Below are 23,253 nucleotides of genomic sequence, written 5' to 3' on the forward strand. Positions count from 1 at the left end.
TGGCATTAGAACAGCTGCAGAACGTCCACAGTGTTACGATTTTAGCCCCATAAAAGCACTTCATATGGTGGGCTCTCCAATCACATCACAGCATTGTCATTTGATGAAAACAAGCATCTTGGCAAAGGTGTGCGGTGCATTGATCCCACAGCTTATAACAATTACACACAATCTTGTGCTGACCTATTTCATCTTGTTTAGAAGTGACTCAGATATCTGCTATTTTTTTGTGCTTCGTTACAATTTACAGAGAAAATCAGGAGACTTGTGGTGAAACGAATTAATGATAGATGATATATGGATCGGGGAAATTAATCAGACCATTTTTGGATAATCAGCAGAGTCATTTCCAAAAATCAGCAGTTGGTTAGATCAGTTGAACCTTGAGTAAATACTGTATAAAATGAGGATTTATTTAAATTTTTGTTCATCTTACTTGCTATTACATAGAACATTTTACATAAACATTAAGACTAATGTTTTTGAAAAAAGTCTGTTATGCTCAACAAAGCTACATTTATTTTATCAAATATCAAAACTTTAAACAGTTTACTTTCATATATATATATATATATATATATATATATATATATATATATATATATATATATATATATAATAGTTATTTACAAATACAGATCATTTTTAATTTTCAGTTTAATTGAGATTAATTGGAATGCACACTGAAAAAAACATGATTTTTGAGAATTGTTAAAAATGGAGTCTCTCTCTCTCTCTCTCTCTCTCTCTCTCTCGCTCTCTCTCCATATATATATGTGTGTGTGTGTGTGTGTATTACATATTTCCAAATGTAATTTATTTCTGTTATGCAAAGCTGAATCTTCAGCAGCTATTACTGTCACATGATCCTTCAGAATCATTCTAAAAAGCTGATATTATGAAGAAGAAAAAAAAGAAATAAAAAGGACATTATTTGTATTAATATTATTGTTTATGACAGTGGTGCTGCTTAAGATTTGTTTAATAATATTATTGCTTAATATTGTCCTTTTTGAATACAGATATTAATTTTGTTTAATATTACTGATTCTAAACTTTTTTTAAGGATAGTATATTTAGCCATCTGGCATTCTGTTCTTCCATGTCAGCTAAGAAATATATATTTGTTGACAACTAAGTAAGTCTGGATGGTTTCACACTATACAGGTATCATTAACGTCTGTCGATCCAACTATTGTACAAAACAACAATATGTTGTGTAGCTTGTTGTAACTTTAGCTCTAACTTCTCCCTGCTATATTTATCCACTGTTCCACTTGCATTTGTGTCATCTAAGTAGCCTGGCTTTACAGGACCAGTGTAATGGTACCACATCCTAACACAATAGAAATGCTGCAGTGTGCTTTTCCAAAATGAGGAACTTTTTATTGCTTTGATTCTATTATATTATAGACTCTATAATATAATCTTTCTAAGTTTAGTGTGAGTGTGGGATCTTGCTTTGCAGATAATAAAGCTTTTGTACTCTGCTGCACCACACACTCCCTCATGCAGTGTAATCTAGGAATTCACCACTTTGATGCTGTTACTGGCACAGAAAAGCTGATTATAATGAAAACAAGATAAATGAGTAGATTTATGGAGAGGCAGGATGTACATATGTGTGTCAGTGTGTCGTAAAGTGGAGTCCAAAAGTCTGAGAACTTGCTGAACACATTTCATTCCTTTTACACTAAAAGTTTTAGAATTTTGAAAATGTATTACAAAGAAAGGTTATTAAATAACAAAAGATTCTGGACTATTTCTAGGTTACCAGTTCTAGGTAACAATTTTACCCTTTTATTTATACCCTATATACGGTACCCATGACATTATACCCCCCCCCCTCTCAGATATAATATATGGCTATTTGATAATCAAATATGTAGACAAATTTAATAAACATTAATGAATATGTTTCTTTGCAGATACCCCTCAGTCGTGATGGGGACAAATGCACTTCCCCCAGAGGACCGTTTGCTCAAGTTCCTGGTGGATAATTCGACAGACAGTGTAGTACAATGTGCTAACTGTGATGTAGAGTGCAAAGCACAGGTGCCTGAACAATACACGCACTTCATTTTTTTGTGAGCATCAGCAGTAATAGTGACGGCACATCTTTTTGACTGTATGAACATGTACATATGTGCACAGGAAGCTGGGGCCATGTATTACTGTAACACCTGCAGCCAGCCACTGTGTGGACAGTGCAGAGAGCTCACACACAAAGCCAGGATGTTTTCCCAGCACGATATTGTGTCCCTGGCCAAACGCACCAAAGAGGGCCACCGCAAGTGCTGTGAGTTTATTCCATCATCCTTCCTCTAATATATATAGATTATTTTTGCCATCTAACTCTCATATAAAGGTAACCTTTAAAAGAATAGTTCACCCAAAAATGAAAATGTGCTTAACATTTTTCACACCCTCATGCAATCTAAAATGTAGATGAGTTTGTTTTTCCACTGGAACAGATTTGGGAAATTATAGTGAATGGGTGCCATCAGAATGAGTGTCTAAACATCACAATAATCCACAAGTAATCCACAGGACTTCAGTCCATCACTATCTCGTAAAGCAAAAAGCGATATGTTTGTTATAAACCACTTAGTGTAAAATACAAGCTAAAATACTCATCTACACCTAAAGAAAATTTTCAGCAAATTTAAATTTTGTTAAGTGAAATAACTTTAAGTGTAGTATTTAGCAGATGTCAAAGTGAATATAATTTTTTCATACTGTTCATTATAATGCTATGATGGCTAAATTTACTTTTGGTGTTTAAAATGATTAATTTTAGTTAATTTGCATGGACAAAATGGTATGGATTTTTAATATATTTATATATTTATAATTTATTTGTTATCAGCAGTTAACCAGAAAATAATGATTGAGTTATCAGTATAATTTCTTTCCCCAAATTATCCTCAATCCCCAAAGGAATGCATTAAATAATGCATATATCATTGATTTATGTGTGTAAAGACAAAATAAATACCTCCTCTGATGTTTTGCATTTTTACATCAGCACTCCATGAAGAGTTGTACATCATGTTTTCGACAGAGAAAAAGTCCATGCTGTGCACCAATTGTTTCAGAGACATGCAAATGTAAGACTTTTGCCTTTGAGTTAAAAAAGAACAAAATATAAATGAAATGAATGTGATTATCATGAATATTTAACTTCATGATATAGTGAGAATCGCACCCACTGCATTGACATTGAGACTGCATATGGGCAGGGATGTGAAATTCTGGATCAAGCTGTTCTGGTAAGTAAGTAAAAAAGTAAGTACATACACTCATATATATATATATATATATATATATATATATATATATATACACACACACACACACATATATATATATATATATTATAATAATAATTTCACAATATTGCTATGATTACAAATACATGTAATCTTAGTGTATATAAGAAACTTTTGTCAGAAACATGCAAATTTTTACCGTTGTGAATATTTAAGATTATAATGCATGCCATTTTTTAAACAAAGCTGAAACTCTTAAGGTGAACTAAAAAAGTTCTAGAAGCTGCTGGACTAACATCTGGGTTAAAGAGTACAGCCCCACTGTGGAGGGCTGACAATACTGCCCTGTAGGCAGTGAAGGAGCTGCAGACGTCAGCGCGAGAGGCCATCGTATTGCTGAAGGCCATGCTGGGTGAAGTGCGGACAAGCGCTGAGGAGGAGGAAAGTGCTATCTGTACTCTGTTCAACAGTATGCAGGTGAGGTAACACTCCAGGAGGGGGCACACTGAGACCACAGTCCAGAATAATGGGCAGCTGTGAGAGATGAAGAATTCTTTGACATAAATCAAATGTCCAAACCAACTATATAATTTAAGGATAATGCAATTTGCTTGAAACAGGCTAAATATGTGCATAAATCATCACTGGAAATTGCATGTTGAGGATAAAAATATTCCAAAAGTAAAATCCATTCTTTTCTTCCAAGGAAAAACTCACAGAGAGGAAAAAGGCCATGTTAAATGCAGCTGAAAGGTAAATATTGTCCAAACAAATCCAGTAAGTCTAAATCGTCTATCAGTGACAGTTTACCCTCATGGCTTTGGCAGAGCACAGAGTTGTGGTGTGATGGTCTGTGTTGGAACAGCAGTTGCTTGGGTTGCGTTTCATGAGTCCAGTTATTTGTTGAGATTTTTTTCCCCATTCCCTTCCCATCATTGCCTGGAAGCTGGCTTGATGTCTTCCAGGAATTAAGCTATTTCTGTCAGGGTGCAATCTAGGACTCAGCGTGTACATATGTATGTGTGTGTGTGTTTATATCAGGGTCATGCAAGAGCAAACAAAGGACAAAATCCTAAAATAAGAATGATTTTAGGAGATATGCAGTGCTTTTTTGTGTGGAAAAGTTTATGTGTTGTGTATACATTGGCCCAGAGGGTACTATTATGTTTTTATTCTTCATTTATTACATTTCCAACAGTCAACATGAAGAGAAGGAGAAGGAACTAAAGGACCAGCTTTCTCACTTGGCCACCCTATTGCCCACCCTTCAGGTACTTTAAAGAGATGGTTCATCTAAAAATATAAATTCTGTCATCATTTACTCACCTTAATGTCGTTCCCAAACCATATGACGTTATATCTTATCTTTGTTCTCAGGTGCACCTGGTCAACTGCTCCGCTTTTCTCAGCTCAGCCAATAAATATGAGTTCTTAGATATGGGTTATGTAAGTAGATCTATCTACATAGGGATATGTAAATAGATGTATTTATACTCTAATTGTTTTTTAAAAATACCCTATACCAGTCAAAATTTGAAATAAAATTATTATAAATAATTAATAAAAATAATTTTAATGCTTTTGAAAGAAGTCTATTTGGCTCAAAAAGGCTGCATTTATTTGATTTAGTAAGAACTGTAATACTGTGAAATATTATTACAATTCAAAATAGCTGTTTTGTATTTTAATATATTTTAAAATGTATTCCTGTGATGGCCAAGCTGATTTTTCAGAAGCCATTACTCCAGTCTTTATTGTCACATGATTCTTCAGAAATAATTTTAATAGGCTGATTTAGTGCTCAAGAAACATTTCTTTACGATTATTCCCATTCAGAATAAAAGTTTGTTTACATACTATATGTGTATGTCCTGTCTATTTATTATGTATATATAAATACACACATATATGCATATATTTAAACAAATATTTGTATGTATTTATATTTGTATATAATTTATATGATATATAAACATTTTATATATATAAATCATATTTTCCTTAATATATTCATGAATGTGTGTATTTATATATACATAATAAATATACACAGTACACACACATAGTATGCAAATATAAACTTTTATTTTGAAAGTGATTAATCGTGAATAATCATTTTGCAGCCATATTGTTTAAATTATTTAAATGCAGCTTTGGCGTGAATGAGAAATATCTTTTATAAACATTAAAAAATCTTAAATATTCCAAACTTTAGACAGATAATGCAGTGCCTCAAGGACAAAATAAACTGATTTTAATTCAAGCTCTATGACTCTTAACAGCAGTTGATGGAGAGACTGTGTGGCATTGTAAAGCTTCCTCACAAGCTTCGTCCTGTCCAGAGAAGTAAGGTGAGTTCACAACCAAACATATGGCCCATTGTGCAGATCTCTGACGCTAAAGATGCATCGAACCTACAGATAAACACAGACTACCATGCTGAGTTTGCCCGCTGTCTGGAGCCTCTTCTGTTGTTGGGCCAGCGGAGGCCTGGCTCTGTAACTGCAGGAATTACCCTGAGTAACAGGTGAGCAGTTTATCTGATAGTGTTATGCAAGAAATGTTATATGGCAGCGCTGTTATTCTACCTATGTTTGTTTGGCCTTGTACTGACTGTGTTGCCTACTTTACTAAAATGCTTTTGAAAAATACATTAATGTATGAAGGTAGTCTCACTTCAAATTTTGTGATATTTATAACAAGAAGAATTGTACTGTAAAAATCTAAACTGCACAACATTCTTGCAATTAATTTTTTTTTTTTTTGCTGGTAGGTTGAGTCTATTTTAGTATAATACTGTAAATATATAATACCTTACAGACCTGGAAATGGAATTTATATACAAGAATATGTAATTTATTATTTTATGTCTATTTTTTCAACTCATGTTTTGATATTTCTGTCAACCCTGTTACAAACGCAAGCGTAACTACTATAGTTTAATTAGAACTATGTGATAGTTTCATTTTAGTCCCTCTTTTCAGTTTTGTTTCAGTTTTGGGATTTTTTTTATTATTTTTATATTTGTCCTTCAGATGACTAGGAACATCCTAATTTTGGAGGGTGACCGCATGTGAATTTAGAACAAGAGAGATATTTTTAAAAAAGTGCTTTGTCCAAAATAAAATAAAATTCTAATCAAATTAAGCTAAAGTCTGACTTTAAATTAAAGGTAGTTCTGTATTGTAACCTCCTAGAAGTGTTGTCAATTAAATGTACATTGTTTTTCAAGGGTTTTTTGATGAGGGTAACAGGGCTGACATGAAACAAGGGAACACCAATAAAATTATTTTATTTTATAGAAAAAATGTATACTTATGCCTAAAACATTGCTTAGCAGTGAGACTGTATTTAGAACAGTGTGCACATATGATTTTATATAAGTTTACCTTCCATTTTCAAATTAAACGTTTGAAAAAGAAAAACCATAGTGAGGGACAGACAAAAACCTTACCCTAATCAGCATCAATGCTTTTTACATCATTTATTTTTATATTGGATGTAATATTGATGAAAGAATACATAATATTGTAATATTTTTAAATCGCAAAAGTATTTGTTGTTTTAAGAATTCTATGTTTGAATACTTTCTTAGGGATGCAAGAGACACCCATTTCGTTAGCTCAGATACTAAGTTACTGAATTCTGACTAAAGACTCAGAGCTGACAGCACACAACAGGAAGGAGACACTGGCATTACTTTGGTGCTTTCTCAGCCGGTTAGTAAGCTCCTAAACAGAGAAACATTTATGTAACTTTCCCTGACAAGCAGCAGGTGGCAACTGTCCTGTAATAGCCAGAGTTAGTCCTGTGTCTGTGAAGTGATAGCATGAGACACAGGGACACAGGAGCCAGACTTCCTGGAACGCTCTCATTCCAGGAGAAGGGCTCAGAGAGTTATGCCACTGACTGGAGCACTTCAGAGCCTTATTCATAATATAGCTGCATATGAGTACTGTTTCTAGATCAACTTGCAGTGAGAAAGATTAGTGCAGCAGAAGTGAACACGTGCTGGTGTCAATGCAAATCTATAGTAACAGAGCTTACAAAAAGCAAAGGATGTGATCCTAAATTCCTATTCTCTGACTCCACCTCAGATTTCATTGAATTCTGGGTTGTGTCAACCTCCTGTTGTCATGGAGTGAACTATATGGAGTTTTTACAAAGCACTTTTCCAAGAAACCTGAGGAGAGGGATATCTGCTTAATGTCTACACTGATTCCTGTCTATCTGCATAGTGTAGTAGCTATTTTCAGGGCTGATGAATGTTAGCTGTGCAGCTTTTGAAAAAGGTCATTGAAGAGCATCGAAGTGAATTCTGTTGTTCTGTGATTTACGTCAATGACACAGACTACAGCAGGTTTTCTCCCAACTCTTTACAGCGTACGCGCTTCTGTGTCAGCCGCGCTGCAGTGATGAGATGTTTTCTTTCAAACCAAAGCATAAATGCATGCAGAAAACGTATCCTTGTGGTGCGACTGACACAGAAGAATATACACTTCCTGAGTCCAGCTCATATTCTCCAAATTGACACTACGGAGATGTGGGGAGAGACAGAGGAGAGGAATTGTTGAATAAAGTCGTTATTTTTGTTTTCTTCGTACAGAATACAAAAAGTATTCTCATTGCTTCATAACGTTACGGTTAAACCACTGATGTCTGGACTATTTTGAATGATGTCTTTCATACTTTTCTGGACTTGATGACAGTGTATTTTACTTGTCAGTCTATGGGACAGTTACAAGCCTCCCGGTTTTCTTCCAAAATATCTTAAATTGTGTTTCAAAGATGAAACAAAGCTTTTACGGGTTTGGAACGACATGGGGGTAAGTGATTAATGAAAACATTTTCATTTTGGGATGGAGTATCCCTTTAAGACCATGTTTACAAGGTCACTCACAAAAAAAATGCCTGCATTCACAGAGAGCTGCTTTATAGACAGCACGCAAATACTGAATTAAAGGGATATCATTTCTGTTCGTTCATCTTCAGAACACAAATTAAGTTATTTTTGATGAAATCTGAGAGCTTTCTGACCCTGCACAGACAGCAACGCAACTCAAGGCCCAGAAAGGTAGTAAGGACATAGTTAAAATAGTATATCTGACATCAGTGGTTCAACCTTAAAGGGTTACTCCACCCCAAAATGAAAATATTGTCATTAATCACTTACCCTCATGTCGTTCCAAACCCGTAAAAGCGAGTTTGGAGGCTAGAGACTGTCCCATAGACTGCCAAGTAAATAACAGTGTCAAGGTCCATAAAAGTTCCATTCAGAATACTCCATCTGCCATCAGACATGCAATCTGGGTTACATGAAGCGACAGGAACACTTTTTTTGTAAGCAAAGAAAACAAAAATAACGACTTCATTCAATAATTCCTTTGTCAATGCTCTCCTCTGTGTCACTCCATATCACCGTGCAGCGTATGGTCTTCTGTGTCAGCCATGCCACAAGGATGCGCTGTTTCTTAGTGATGTGTCGTTCTTGAATGATTCGTTCATTTTGAACGAATCTTTAATGTGACTCGGGAAGAACGAGTCGTCTCGGGGAGTGATTTGTTCAGTCACGCATGCGCATTATTCTATAGGTTCTGTTCTAGTAGTAGTGATTCACCTGTCAGTCAATGCAGTCTTGAGCCGGAAAGAGAATTGATTAGTTCATAGTTCGGGTCTATCGGGTTTTTGACTCATCCTTAATCACGTGACAGCCCCATACGCTTACCCAATGCAGTCTGAGTCGGAAACAGAATTGATTAGTTCATAGTTCGGGTCTATCGGGTTTTTGACTCATTCCTTAATCACGTGACAGCCACATACGCTAAAACCAATGCAATATGAGCCGGAAAGAGAATTGATTAGTTCATCTCATGAGTCTTCGGGTCGGGTCGAGTCATTCCTTAATCACGTGACAGCCCCATACGCTAAAACCATAGACAGTAAAAGAATGCAGTATTGAGCCGGAGAGAGAATTGATTAGTTCATCTTTCGGTTCTTCGGGTTGTTCGTTCTTTTGTCCCGTGATGTGACAACATTGGCTAGAGTAATTATTAAATCAGATTGTCTGCATAAACCATACTTTTGTAACATATGACACTTTATAAACATTAAAAAACACTGTGTACATACTTTTGAATTGTTGTTTATTGTTTATTTTTGTGCCATTAAAGCTTTGTAACAAAGAGGACAACTATTCCAAAATAAATCAAAATAATAAAAAAGTAAATAATTAAAAATAAAATTAAAATTAAAAGATAATAAAGCCACAGGGTCTAATAACCTTAACAAATGAACTTTAAAAGTACAATATGAAAAAAGAAAAACTAAATATTGCACAACAAGCTTTGCTTTTTTATATAATAATTTAAAATGAATACATTTTAAAATAAATAACACTTTTGTGCCAAAATAAAAACTTTATATCAAAGAGTATAACTATTCCCCAAATAATTTTAAACCATTTAAATAAAAATAAATGAAAATGAAGAGATACTAAAGCTACGGAGCCTTATAACAATAACAAATTACCTTTAAAATCACAACAACAACAAAAATATTGCACAACAAGCTAGTCTTTTTCTAAATAAATAAAAATAAATAAGCTTTAAAATAAATAACACACTGTGGCTATATTTTTAGGACTTGCTTTAAGGCATGTTTGCATTAAAAAAAAACAAGCTCCCTGACCTTGGATGGGCTGAGTCTGTTCTATCTGAGATAATCTGCCCAATTTTAGAAAAAATTCTTTCAGATGGCACAGATGTGGCCACAATGCAAAGTCTTGTCTTTGTGACTTCAGAAAGGCTTTTGTATACTGGTGAACATCTCCTCCACCAGGCCAGAGGGTCTGATGTGTGGGGTAAGAGTGGCTCTGCAAGGTAGGCCTGCACCTTTATAGCATCTGAGGTCTTAGAAGAGGTAGCAGAAGGCCTCTAGCTTGCTACCCTCTCGTCAAAGTCTTCCCAAAACATGGCCCCTGCACTGGCAGTAGCACCAGGATCTGAAGTATCCTCCTCACTCTGAGCTGGGTTAAAACTGTTAAAGCTGAAGTTATCATAACCTTAATGTTTTAAACTAACATTGATAATTCAAATTCAAAATTTTATTTGCTTTTAATGTATATGTCATTATGTCCTTTTTTTGAGCAATCTTCTTATATATATATTACACCAATATGTCAAGTCTGCCTAGGAAAAGCAATTATTATACTAGCAAACTCAAAATTGGAGTAAAAATGAACAAACTAGTATAAATACTTTTTATTGTAAGCTTGAATTATTATATTATTATATAGCCTAGTGTTTATTTACCGATAGACAGTCAAAAAGACAAATTAATCAATATTTTATTTATAACAGGGTTTTATTTATTTATAAAATAATAACAAACCACAGATCCTCAACAAACAGTAACAAAAACACAGTGACAGAAATGTCAGAAATAGCGTATGGGTCTGTCACGTGATTAAGGAACGAGTCAAACTCGACCCGAGACCCGAAAGACTCATGAGATGAACTAATCAATTCCCTTTCCGGCTCAAGACTGCGTTAGTTTTGCATATGGGGCTGTCACGTGATTAAGGAACGAGTCAAACTCGACCGAGACCCGAAAGACTCATGAGATGAACTAATCAATTCCCTTTCCGGCTCAAGACTGCGTTAGTTTTGCGTATGGGTCTGTCACGTGATTAAGGAACGAGTCAAACTCGACCGAGACCCGAAAGACTCATGAGATGAACTAATCAATTCTCTTTCCGGCTCAAGACTGCGTTAGTTTTGCGTATGGGACTGTCACGTGATTAAGGAATGACTTAAACCCGAGGACTCTTGTCAGATAAGAGGTGAGGTGAGCTAATCACAAACTGAAGACCCAGGTAAAGAAGGAATTTTTTTTTCTGTATCTTATAGCATTTTAGTTTTGTATTGTTTTTAGTGTGATCAACGTTTGCGTAAGTACTAGATGTGTTGGGGAAGTAACACATAACATTTTCATTACATTTTGCTAAAATGAACGAAATGACTCGAAAAAAGATTCGTTCATTTTGCTGAACGAGACTCAAAAGTCAGAGTCGGTAAAATGATCCGAACTTCTCATCACTACTGTTTCTATGTGTATTTAGCTTTGATTTTAAATAAAACAGTGCATCCTTGTGGCACGGAGGACACAGAGGAGCATCTCAATTTGTGTTCCGAAGATGAGCGGAGCTTTTACGGGTTTGGAACGACATGGGGGTAAGTGATTAATGACAAAATAAATGACAAAATATGTTGGGGTGGAGTAACCCTTTAAGGTTGAACCACTGATGTCAGATGGACTATTTTAACAATGTCCTTAGTACCTTTCTGGGCCTTGAACGTGTCAGTTGCGTTGCTGTGTAGGGTCATATAGTCTGTACTGTACTGTTTACTGTAGCGCTAGCCAAAGGATGCCAGGTAAAAAAAAAAAAGAAAAAAGGATGCTGTGAACTACATTAAATATTTTGAATGAATTAAACAAACCAAAAAAAATAATTTAATGCATCCGTTTGATATTTTGTTATGTAATGCTATGTAATACATTTTTAGGTCTGGTCTAAGCTTCCAAATATTTGTTGGAGATGCTGCAAAATATCAGTCCTAATCCTCTTTGTCCACTGTCATGATTAAAAGTTTCCATATTGAATTTTCATTGCCATGTCACACCATCTGCTGTTGCCACACGTTTACACAAACAATTCAGCATTACAGCCTCGATGCATCTACATGGAATACCCAAGGTGATAAGAGATCAGAATGAATACAGCCATTCCGCCACAGCAGCCTCCATCTCTCCATAGAGAGTCCAGTGACGCAAGTCCCTGTGACAACTTTCCACATCAATCATCCATACCATTCTCAGGTTTGTGAATCCCTCCACCAAACAAACGTCCTCCCCCATCTGTCCCTGTGCCATCAGACAGGATAGTACGGAGGTCAGGCTTCTCTCACTATTTTTAACAGAATTTCAGAGAAGTGTCTCGGATTCTGCTCGTAGTACAGAGCTCACACAAAGGCGTTAGGCCATGGGAGCACTTTGTTCCTTTACTCCTGATGTCATGCCTGTGCCAGCATCTTAAATTGGTAAAAGTTCGGGGTGGGACACTTGTCACTTAGGCTCAGAGAACATACAGTCTCCAGACTCACTCGTGGGACTTGTACCAACACAGTACGTGGAACTAGGAAAACAGAAATTAAACAAGCTTGAAACTAAGGTAACTTTTTTTTCTTGATGTTCACTTCATTATGAGCTTTCAATAAGCTTTTCATTCTTAAGCTTTTAACTCCTGATCCCAAACCTCAGGAATTTCCAATTAAGGTTTGTAAATGCAGAGGTAGGAATGTTGCATTTCTGTGCACCGTTAAATGTAGGGAGTGTTATTAAAAATGAGTTGATAATGTAAATAAAAATGAAAGCTAAGAAGAAAAATAAAAACGAATAAAATTAACATGACTGAATTTAATATACAATTCAAATAAAAACAAAATGCTAAATATCAATAAATAATAGAATATTAATATTAAATATATTTGATATATTTATATTTGCAATATGTAATATATTTTATATTGTAATATTAGAACACAGCATGAGATGTTTATTATAAATATAACTTCTTTATTGAACTTGTAAAATGTAGTTTTTTTTTAAAGAATAATGACGATAACAAATAGGTTTTGTTTTGTTCTATGTGCTTTTTAATTGTTTATTAACTGTTTATCAATATTGTTACTAATTTAGTGTGGTTAAATGTACTGTTGTTTATTGGTATTAGCATATTTGTGGATTTGCACATTTGTACTTGTTTTCCCTTCAAGCTAACATCCATCCCAAGTCAAAATCTTCACGAGAGCAATAAGAATGTTAACAGGATAAGTAAAATAATTTTGGCTTTATTTGGGGAGTTATTTTGAATAAAGTGTTGTCTCGCTCTTATCCTATAGGCTGTCCCCTCTCTCTATGTCGTGCCTGTCCCCTTTTTTCGGTGAAATGCCTTTTGGCCGCCGGCCCACCTTTCACCGAAACATTTGCACCAAGTTGCTTCTGGCTGAGGGCACAGAGTCACCCTTCACTGAGCACTGCCGCAACTTTGAGAAGAGCTACAGGGTAAGAATTAATCCTCATTCAGTCATTACTGCAGCCAAACAGTCTTTTATAATGTTTTATGGCTATTGTGTGTGTGTGTGTGTGTGTAAGGTCTGGATAAGTAAGTGCAGTCCTAAACATTGACAAGGTTATACAATTATTAGTCAACTTGTCAACTTTTTAATATGTTAGCCTCAAAATAATTTTTTTTATTATTTATAATGAGTTTAATGATTATGTCATGCATTCTACAAACTTGATCTCATTGCACTCTTTTACACTCTATTAACTGTTTCTTTTTACATAAATGTCTCTTATACCACATTAACTGTATTATTTCACAATTTTTTAATTCTGCTCCATTTCAGTTATTTGCAACCAAGAGAATAACATGTTTTTTTCCTTCCATACATGTATGCTATAAACAATGTTTGTTTGTCTTTTGGGGTTGTATATGTGTATTAATATTTTATTTATTCCATGTATTTTTTTTTATGTGCCAGGTTCTTCAGTCAGAAGTCCAGAGGCTGAAGGACGAGGTTCAAGAGATGCACAGAGACCTAACAAAACATCACTCTCTCATCAACACGGACACTATGGATGAGATCCTGGAAAGGTCTGTACTCATTGACAAACAGATCACGTCTCAATACTCTGCAGTGCAGACCCAGAGGGCCATATTTGAGGAGGTGAGGCTAAATTTTAATTCCTGCAAAACCATTATTCTTTCAAAACACAGCAGCAGCTTAGCATATTCTGGATATGTTTCTAGATATGGGATGTGACCTTTCAAAGAGTAACCAAAGAGCAAGAGATCTACGAAGGTGAGGAAAAACAAGAAGTTGTCTGAGTTGCCTCAGGGTTCATTTTACCATGCATGTTAAAGGGATAGTTCACCCAAAAATCTAAATTATGTCATTAATAACTCACCCTCATGTTGTTCCAAACAAGTAAGACCTCCATTTATCTTCGGAACACAGTTTAAGATATTTTAGATTTAGTCCGAGAGCTCTCAGTCCCTCCATTGAAACTGTGTGTACGGTATACTGTCCATGTCCAGAAAGGTAAGAAAAACATCTACAAAGTAGTCCATGTGACATCAGAGGGTCAGTTAGAATTTTTTGAAGCATCGAAAACACATTTTGGTCCAAAAATAGCAAAGACTACGACTTTATTCAGCATTTTCTTCTCTTCTGTGTCTGTTGTGAGAGAGAGTTCAAAACAAAGCCAGTTCGCGCACGAATCATTCGATGTAACCGGATCTTTTTGAACCAGTTCACCAAATCGAACTGAATCGTTTGAAACGGTTCGCGTCTCCAATACGCATTAATCCACAAATGACTTAAGCTGTTAACTTTTTTAATGTGCCTGACACTCCTTCTGAGTTCAAACAAACCAATATCCCGGAGTAATTCATGTACTCAAACAGTACACTGACTGAACTGCTGTGAAAAGAGAACTGAAGATGAACACCGAGCCGAGTTCAAACCGTTTCAAACGATTCAGTTCGATTTGGTGAACTGGTTCAAAAAGACCCAGTTACATCATTCATTCATTCATTCATTCGCGAACCGGATATGACAAACTGCTTTGTTTTGAACTGTCTTACAACAGACACAGAAGAGAAGACAATGCTGAATAAAGTCGTAGTTTTTGCTATTTTTGGACCAAAATGTATTTTCGATGCTTCAAAAAATTCTAACTGACTCTCTGATGTCACATGGACTACTTTGTTGATGTTTTTCTTACCTTTCTGGACATGGACAGTATATCGTACACACAGCTTCAATGGAGGGACTGAGAGTTCTCGGACTAAGTCTAAAATATCTTAAACTGTGTTCCAAAAATAAACGGAGGTCTTACGGGTTTGGAACAACATGAGGGTAAGTTATTAATGACATAATTTTGCAAATTGAGAGAACTATCCCTTTAAGGTGTTTCTTTCCACTGATTAGTCAACTAATTCAAATTTGCTAATTACAGCACAGCTCCATGACCTTCTGCAGCTGAAGCAAGAAAATTCCTACTTGACAACCATTGCAAGACAAATTGGACCCTACATCTTATCCATAGCAAAAGTAAAAGAGCGTCTGGAACCCAGGTTGTTTTTCTATTTTATAATTGAAATATTCATATATTAAATTTGAATATTTCACTTCAGCATTCTATTTTCTTAAAGGAATAGGTTCTTATATATATATATAAAAAATTTGCTGGAAATGAACTCACCTTCAGGCTGTCCAAGATGTAGATGAGTTTGTTTCTTCATCAGAACAGATTTGGAGTAATTTACCATTACATCACTTGCTCACCTATCAATCCTACATTTTCAGTACAATTTCATTTTTGGTTGAACTGTTAATTTGGTTAGTTGAATATTTTAGCCAGTAAATTGTACTGTATATTATTGATATATTCACAGGTTTCATAAGACAGAGAATGACTGCATGGACACTGTAGTGAAAATATGTGAGGACAGTGCAATGACTGCTGAACAAAACAGGTTAGCATTTGATGTCACTATAAAACAGCTCAAAGTGCATATATTAAAACATTATAAGACAGAATGACAAACCATTTCTTTCTCCAGCTGCAATGAGAAGAGTCGCTCAGCAGGATACGATTGGGACCCTGGCACAGACAACTCTCTTATCCTGGCGCCTGTAGAAACGCTACTAAAGAGCAATGACTTGTGCTGGCAAGGAAAGCAGATAAATATTTCAAAGTCCTCTTGCGGCAAAGAGCTGCCACTATAGAGCTCCATGAACACTGACCACAAATGTGGCATGTGCTTTCAAGCATGTGCTAGATGTCAACACATGAAACTGAAAAATAAGAAGGAGATGAATGGAATATTGATAACATGAGTGAGTCAAATCAATTCAACCTTAACTATAAACCGTTTTGATTGGTTTCAATGACTAGTTGGATTGTGATTTTTATTTTTGTTGTTGTTTACTGAGACTGTACAATGTAAACTTAAAAAACAAACATGAAAATTAGAAATAAATATATTTAATTTTATGTGTGCTGCTAAAATATAAGAAATAATCTTTTTAAAAATTTCAAAGATTTGCTTATCCGTCATACCAGCTGGATGTCCAATGAAATATATTTATACATTTAGAGGAACACAGGAGACCGCTTCTATACCAGTGCTAGAGGGGCTTTCCAGCGCACTACGTCCATTAGGTTTCTGTGAAATGTTGGGTCTGCTGATCATGGCTGTCATCACCTTCCCTGTGTGTAATAATGGAAAGAGAACTTAACATAGCATATCATAAAATCAGATTACAGTACTTCAGACCAATGCCCTAGAGAATACTGTATAAACAGACATACATTAACACAGACTGAAGGATAGACAGCTAGCCAAGTGTGGCACCATTTGTGGAGATTTATGAAAAAAATCTTGACATATACTTAAAGGTCCCGTTTTTCGTGCTTTTTTGAAGCTTTGATTGTGTTTACAGTGTGCAACATAACGTGTTTATGTTTCGCGTGTAAAACAACAGTATTTTTCACACAATTCACCTATCTGTATACCGCTGTTTTCACTGTCATAAAAACGGGCTGATGACTGCCTTGTTCCCTCCTTCAGAAATACGTAACGAGTTCTGATTGGGCCAGCGGTTCCTGTGTTGTGATTCGACATCAGCTTAGCGCACGTTACCCTCCTGGAAACGCGGTTGGGCTAGTTTTGGGAAGCAAGTGGGCAGGATTTGTTTTGAAAATTGCTGGAGATGTACTTATAATCACAGGAGCGTTCTTACTGACGAGATGCGCATGAAAATCGCATTCGATTTTTTTGCACAGCCCTACCATCTAGTTAACAAAGCTAAACAGCGTTGCCCTTTGTGTAATAAGTTACAGAAACTGTTAAACGCACCAACTTAAATAATAAAATACACTTACCGGTTGTGGTCCATAAACAACGCCTTCTCCAGACAAAGAGGGAACTGCTCCATCTTTCAAGAATAATCTTTGTGCGAATCCGGCATTAAACTGATTCAGATTGAGAAAGCTGTCCTCAGCAAAATGTGCTGCACATAGTTTTACATGTGGATTATAATTTTAGGGAACCGAGTTAAACATAAATTGTAACCATTAATCTCCAAGTACAGCATCCCTGGGAAGCCCAAACAAAGATGATTGGACTCCGAGATGAAAATAACAGCGTTTCGACGACATGGCGACAAACACAAACGCAGCTCTTCCTCTTCTCCATCGGAGCGCACCAAGACCACGCCCCCTTTTTGTGTATTCATGTGGGCGGAGGTTAGTCAAAAAACTGTTTTAGTGACGTCATTACTGCAGGAACTAGAGGGATGTAGTCCAAACGGGTCGTTTTTTGTAGGTGAATTCTGTTAAAATATCTCGCTTGGCATTGAACTTTGAGCTTTAGAATTTTACAGATATGATTTATACTCAACATTATAACAACAACATTACACACAAACTGAAGTTTAAAACATGGGATCATGAAGAACGGGACCTTTAAGAAATATTCTAAATGAGTAGCCAAGTTTGACATCAGTGGCAATGGTGATACATGAGAACCAACGGTAGGCTATTCGACGTCAAATGTGTGACTACAGGAAACATATTTGAATTACCATACACTGTTAAAAACAGTTGTGCTGCTTAATATTTTTGTGTAAACAGTGTTGCTTTTTTTTAGGATTCTTTGATGAATGGAAATTTCCAATGTAGAAGTGTCACTTTTGATCAATTTAGATGTACTCGCTGTATAAAAAATAATAAAGGGTTAGTTCACCCGAAAATGGAAATTCTGTCATTAATTACTCACCCTCATGTTGTTCCAAACTCAAAAGACCTTCATTCAGCTTTGGAACACAAATTTAAATATTTTTGATGAAATCCAAGAGCTTTTTAACCCTGTATTGACAGCAACACTGCTACAACATTCAAGGTCCAGAAAGGTAGCGAGGACATCGTTAAAATAGCCCTGATATCAGTGGTTCAACCGTAAAGTTTTGAAGCTATACCCATCAGCCCACCATGACAAGCTCTCTTCTCTTCTATCTCACCTGTCCCTGGTTCAGCTATGACTGGCTAGACAGTTGTCTTCAAAACAACCATTAGACATTTGTAGTGTCTGTATTTTTATTTTATATGAGAAGCAGGCAGAGCAACACTTTCAGATTTTTGTCTAATTATGTTTATTTTGTTTTATTGTACAAGGGCCTTTCAATGCACTATAATAGATATCTTTCACATGTTTTTCTATACTTTTATGCTCCAACAAGGTCCAGCAATGATTAGAAAAGCGCTTTCTAATACCAGACTAACCTTGTGGCATGAATAAAGCTACAGAGCCACAACTCCATGCATAAGGTGAATATGTGACGCATGCTTAGCTGCATGGTTACAGAGAAAGAAATGGGGTCACCGCGACCTTCAAGAACTGGCCGCCAAAGTTAGTCCGACTCATTAAAAATACATTTGATGACAGCATATTGGAAAGCAGGATGAATAAACGAGGACTCCTCGTCTCAACTGTCATATATAATCTCCTCCCTCCCACCCTACAAGGTCTTCATAAATACACACAGAGGGCCTAGTTATTCATCCTCATTATATTTGCTGTAAGGTTGAAGAGGTGAAAGACGCTTACCTGGTTCAACTTATTTCTGGCGGTCTGATCCATACATCCACAATTCGACTCACTGAGCAGACAGGATGCAAATGATTCGCTAATGACATCTCCACTCCAGAAAATGTTTCAACGTCAAAGAAGGATGAACCATTAAAGCACCATTCGCTTCTGAATGAATCAGTGTTTTTGAAAGAATCAGTTAAATTAATTCAGTGACTCACACTTAGAGGCATTCATTGTTATATATCCAAGTGAATTTGAATAAGTTAAATGAATGATGCAGTGATATAGGCTATTCACTTTTTCTGAACAAATCGTTTGAATAAATGGTTATGACTCACTCATTAAGACAGTAATTTGTCGCCACCTACTGGGGTATCGACAAAACATGCAGTGGTTTGGTAAACTAAATTGAAATAAGAACAATGCCACAATCAATTATTTCCTATTAAATTATTTTTTATTTTTACATCTGTTTTGTATTTGTGCTTAAGTCTGTCGTCATTTTGACTTGTTTTTTTGTAATAGTACGTTTACTGTAAAGCAAAAAATACATAGGCTACCTGTCAATCATGTTGTTGGAAATGTGTAGGAGTGTTTCATTATGTCATTGCATAACAAAAATGTACAATACTTTCTAATATTCAAATATAGTTTATATTTTATAATAACTTTCATTAAAAATACCAACCCAACTTATTACAAATAAAAATTATTATAAAATGCAAAACAGGTCATTAGTTTATTTGTATTCAAATAGATGTCATGAAAGATTGAGATATTATTATTATTATTAAAAGTAGTATATTATTTAAATCAAATATAATATATATTTCAATGTAGCCTATATATTCAAATGCAATACATATTAATAAATGCTTGTTAATGATTTCTTAATGAACGTTAAATACAAAGTGTCACAGAGAATCAAATAACATTCATCAGAAAGCTGCATGACATCACAGGAAAGCAAGTAAAGAAAAAACGAACAAACTGCACAATCAGGACAAAGTTATAAAGCTCTTTCCCCAAATGGAAAAAAAACACTCTCATCAACTTTGGATTCAGCGATGAGTTCAACTCAGAAGGCAAAAAGAGAGCTCTTATATATCGTACAAAAATAGCATGTGTAAAAAGGAGTCAGTCATTTTTCAAAATCTGTCCATTCACTGCTGACTGCCACTCATTCCAAAGTTGATCATTCTGTCCGGGCATTCGCATTAGAGTTTACTTTCCATAAAACATCTCCAGAAGAAGTTCCTCCATGTTGACAGCGCCAATGACCGGTTTGAAGAAGAGACCGGCCACCACGTTGGCGTTGATGGATCTCAGCATGGAGAGGGCGAGGAAGAGTTTGGCAAATCTTGCACTGTCCCCGCGGTGAATCATTTTGACATATTCATTAAGTGCCTGGTTCGCCTCGCTCTGCAGGGCCTGGATGTAGTGTTGACACTGCAGCCCTGCAACATCTAGGAACAAGAGATGGAAAGAGATTTGTTATATACTGTACCAGAAAGAACTTGATGATGTGAAAAGATATGTTTCGATAAACAAAGACACATATATGTCATATATTCATATCTGAATTACTGATCTGTTACATACCCCAACATTATTATTATTATTTACATATTATAGTAATGACAATATTTATTAGAAGTATATTAGAAGTATTTATAATTATTTATAGAAGTATAAATATACTATATAATTCATATTACAATATGATTCGATAATAATTCAATGGGACATTAAAAGCAGCTTAAGCAAAACTAAGCACTATTTTTAAATATTGATATTCTCTAGCTGTGTGTATTATGGTCATTATATTTATTATTCAGTTAATGCTTATAAATATTATTAATTGCAATTTGATCTCAATTTAAGCCAGTTAAAGTCAAAAGCAACTATGAAATGTAATTTAGGTACGTATGTATGCATGTTTGCATGAATGTATGCATTATGATTATTATTAATATTGTTCATATTAATTATTACAATGTGATTCAAATTTAAAGCAGTTAAAAGGAAATATGAACAGTTCTAATTTGGGTATTATTATTATTGATATATTTAATTATAAGGCTACAATGTGATTGAAATTTAAAGCAGTTAAAAGGAAATATGAACATTTCTAATTTGGGTATTATTATTATTAATTATTATTAATTATTAGGCTATATTGTGACTGAAATTTAAAGCAGTTAAAAGCAACTACCAACTCTCTTAATTCGGGTTTTATTATTTTTTTTATTGTTGTTGTTCTGAATATTTATAAATTAATTTCAGAGTGAGTCATAGTAAAACCGGTTATTTTTAACGGCATCTAGGAAGTGTCCTAATTCAGGTGTGACAGTGTAGCAAGTGAGTTTCACCTGGATTGAAGAGAATCGCCCCTTTTAAGTACGCGTACTCCTTAGTGCTTATGTCCAGTCCCCAGCATTTCCGCAGAAACATTTTAATACACTGAACGTCGGTCAACGCCACTCCGCCGTTACCACTCTGGCTGTCCTGCTTGTCCTGTCCGCTCGTTAATATCCGCTGCAGCATGCTGGTTTCTTGTGTCTCCGAAGTCTCGAAGTCGATCCTGTCCTGCGCCATACCGAGCACCAGTAGTGGCGCCCAGCTGCTCCGCACCAGCGTGTGCTGGTCATCCACCGGCAGCTCCCGGAAACACGGCACGTTCTTCACGAACTTCAGGGTCTTGACCAGGACCGCGGAGGCGGCTTTGCATGTGGTCTGAGGAGAGCGGAGAGACACCTTCCTCTTGGAGCCGCAGGCACACGCGCGCATGGACAAGGCTAACCTAGGGGTCCTCGGCTGGTTCCCAAGTTGCGCAGACTGACTGTCGTTCTTTAAAATGCTGTACAAGATGCTGTTCTGTCGCCTTTCGCTGCTGCAGTGGCAGCTGCTGTCAAAGTACGCCATCCTCCTGGTGTTGCGGGGACTGTTAAGTTTCGTTGCTGAAACCGTTATGAGCTTTACGCTTGGAGATGTCCATGCACGGCTGAGGTCTGTGTTATCATCCACCCAAATGCCAAATAGTTTAGAGTTTTTAAAGAGCGCAGGACGCCTCCCACTGTCTCTCTCTCTCTCTGATGCACACATAGGGAGCGCTCTAGTCCCTGTAGTGATGTGTGGTTTTGCCAAATCAGGTGCCAAATCGTGAACGCAAGTAGTACAATTGCCTATTTATTAAATTATCAACATAATCACAACATTGGTTTAAATTTTGTTGTACACCTTCTACTTGTGTAATCTTACGGCTAGTTTATATTTTTTTAGAAGGTAAACTTTATAGTAAATAATTTTAAGAAACATCATAATGAATTGTGAGTATCAAATATGATACATCAGGCTTTAGTGAAACATTTATTTGTACATCTCTCATTGTATTGTGGTGTGTTATGTTTCACCCCCATAATAAAAACTACAGAGCTTTGATCACAGAACTAAGCATTTAAACATCTACCAGAATTTTATCTTACTTTTTGGCCATATAAATATTAGCAACTGCACTTAAATACATACATACATACATATATACAGTACAGACCAAAAGTTTGGACACACCTTTACATTCAAAGAGTTTTCTTTATTTTCATGACTATGAATATTGTAGATTCACACTGAAGGCATCAAAACTATGAATTAACACGTGGAATTATATATGGAATTATATACATAACAAAAAAGTGTGAAACAACTGAAAATGTCATATTCTAGGTTCTTCAAAGTAGCACCTTTTGCTTTGATTACTGCTTTGCACACTCTTGGCATTCTTTTGATGAGCTTCAAGAGGTAGTCACCTGAAATGGTTTTGAAGGAGTTCCCCGAGAGATGCTTAGCACTTGTTGGCCCTTTTGCCTTTTGTCTGCGGTCCAGCTCACCCCAAACCATCTCAAACTTTTGGTCTGTACTGTATGTGTGTGTGTAAATAATTAATTTTATATTATTTAATTATTTATAAAATTACATTTATTTCTGGAAACAGAAAGCTGCACCTACACACCTCAATCTAGTGAGATATGTTATCAAGAATTTGGAGCTAGAGAAAATCTGATTCTCTTTGAAAAAGAAAGAAGATATATTTTATCAAATCTGGCAACCTTTTATAAATTACTTTAATGATATTAATTCTACCGGTCCCTAAATTAAAGTAAATGATTATGCCCAAAAGATTAATAAATAAATAAGTTGTGAAATCTGTTAACAACAAAAAAAACAACAAAAAAATCTGGATTACACAAAGACACTTCA

The 23,253-nt window shown here is 35.6% G+C and overlaps 2 protein-coding genes across 3 annotated transcripts; one reads left to right on the forward strand and one right to left on the reverse strand.

The window, feature by feature from the left end:
* The first annotated feature begins 1,926 nt into the window (after positions 1-1,926).
* Positions 1,927-16,237, forward strand: LOC132126341 (RING finger protein 207-like). Its single transcript, XM_059537547.1, has 16 exons — positions 1,927-2,055; positions 2,155-2,299; positions 3,029-3,110; positions 3,197-3,272; positions 3,624-3,749; positions 3,979-4,025; positions 4,471-4,543; positions 4,650-4,718; positions 5,555-5,623; positions 5,693-5,792; positions 10,115-10,124; positions 13,232-13,394; positions 13,877-14,062; positions 14,146-14,197; positions 15,357-15,474; positions 15,796-16,237. Exons 1-16 carry the CDS (start codon positions 1,945-1,947, stop codon positions 15,941-15,943), a joined length of 1,575 nt encoding a protein of 524 aa, XP_059393530.1. The 5' UTR covers positions 1,927-1,944; the 3' UTR covers positions 15,944-16,237.
* A 3,194-nt stretch (positions 16,238-19,431) lies between these two features.
* On the reverse strand, positions 19,432-22,041 carry nr0b1 (nuclear receptor subfamily 0, group B, member 1). Of its 2 annotated transcripts, none has more exons than XM_059538124.1 (2): positions 21,459-22,041; positions 19,432-20,462 (listed from the first exon to the last, which is right to left on the reverse strand). In XM_059538124.1, the coding sequence occupies exons 1-2, from the start codon at positions 21,919-21,921 to the stop codon at positions 20,221-20,223; spliced, it is 705 nt and encodes a 234-aa protein (XP_059394107.1). In that variant the 5' UTR covers positions 21,922-22,041; the 3' UTR covers positions 19,432-20,220. The 2 variants fall into 2 exon arrangements, with proteins under 2 accessions (XP_059394107.1, XP_059394108.1); XM_059538125.1 differs by having other exon boundaries at positions 21,369-22,041.
* Between the last annotated feature and the right edge of the window lie 1,212 nt (positions 22,042-23,253).

Source organism: Carassius carassius, chromosome 44, assembly GCF_963082965.1.
Source record: "Carassius carassius chromosome 44, fCarCar2.1, whole genome shotgun sequence".
In the NCBI taxonomy this organism is placed as follows: domain Eukaryota; kingdom Metazoa; phylum Chordata; class Actinopteri; order Cypriniformes; family Cyprinidae; genus Carassius; species Carassius carassius.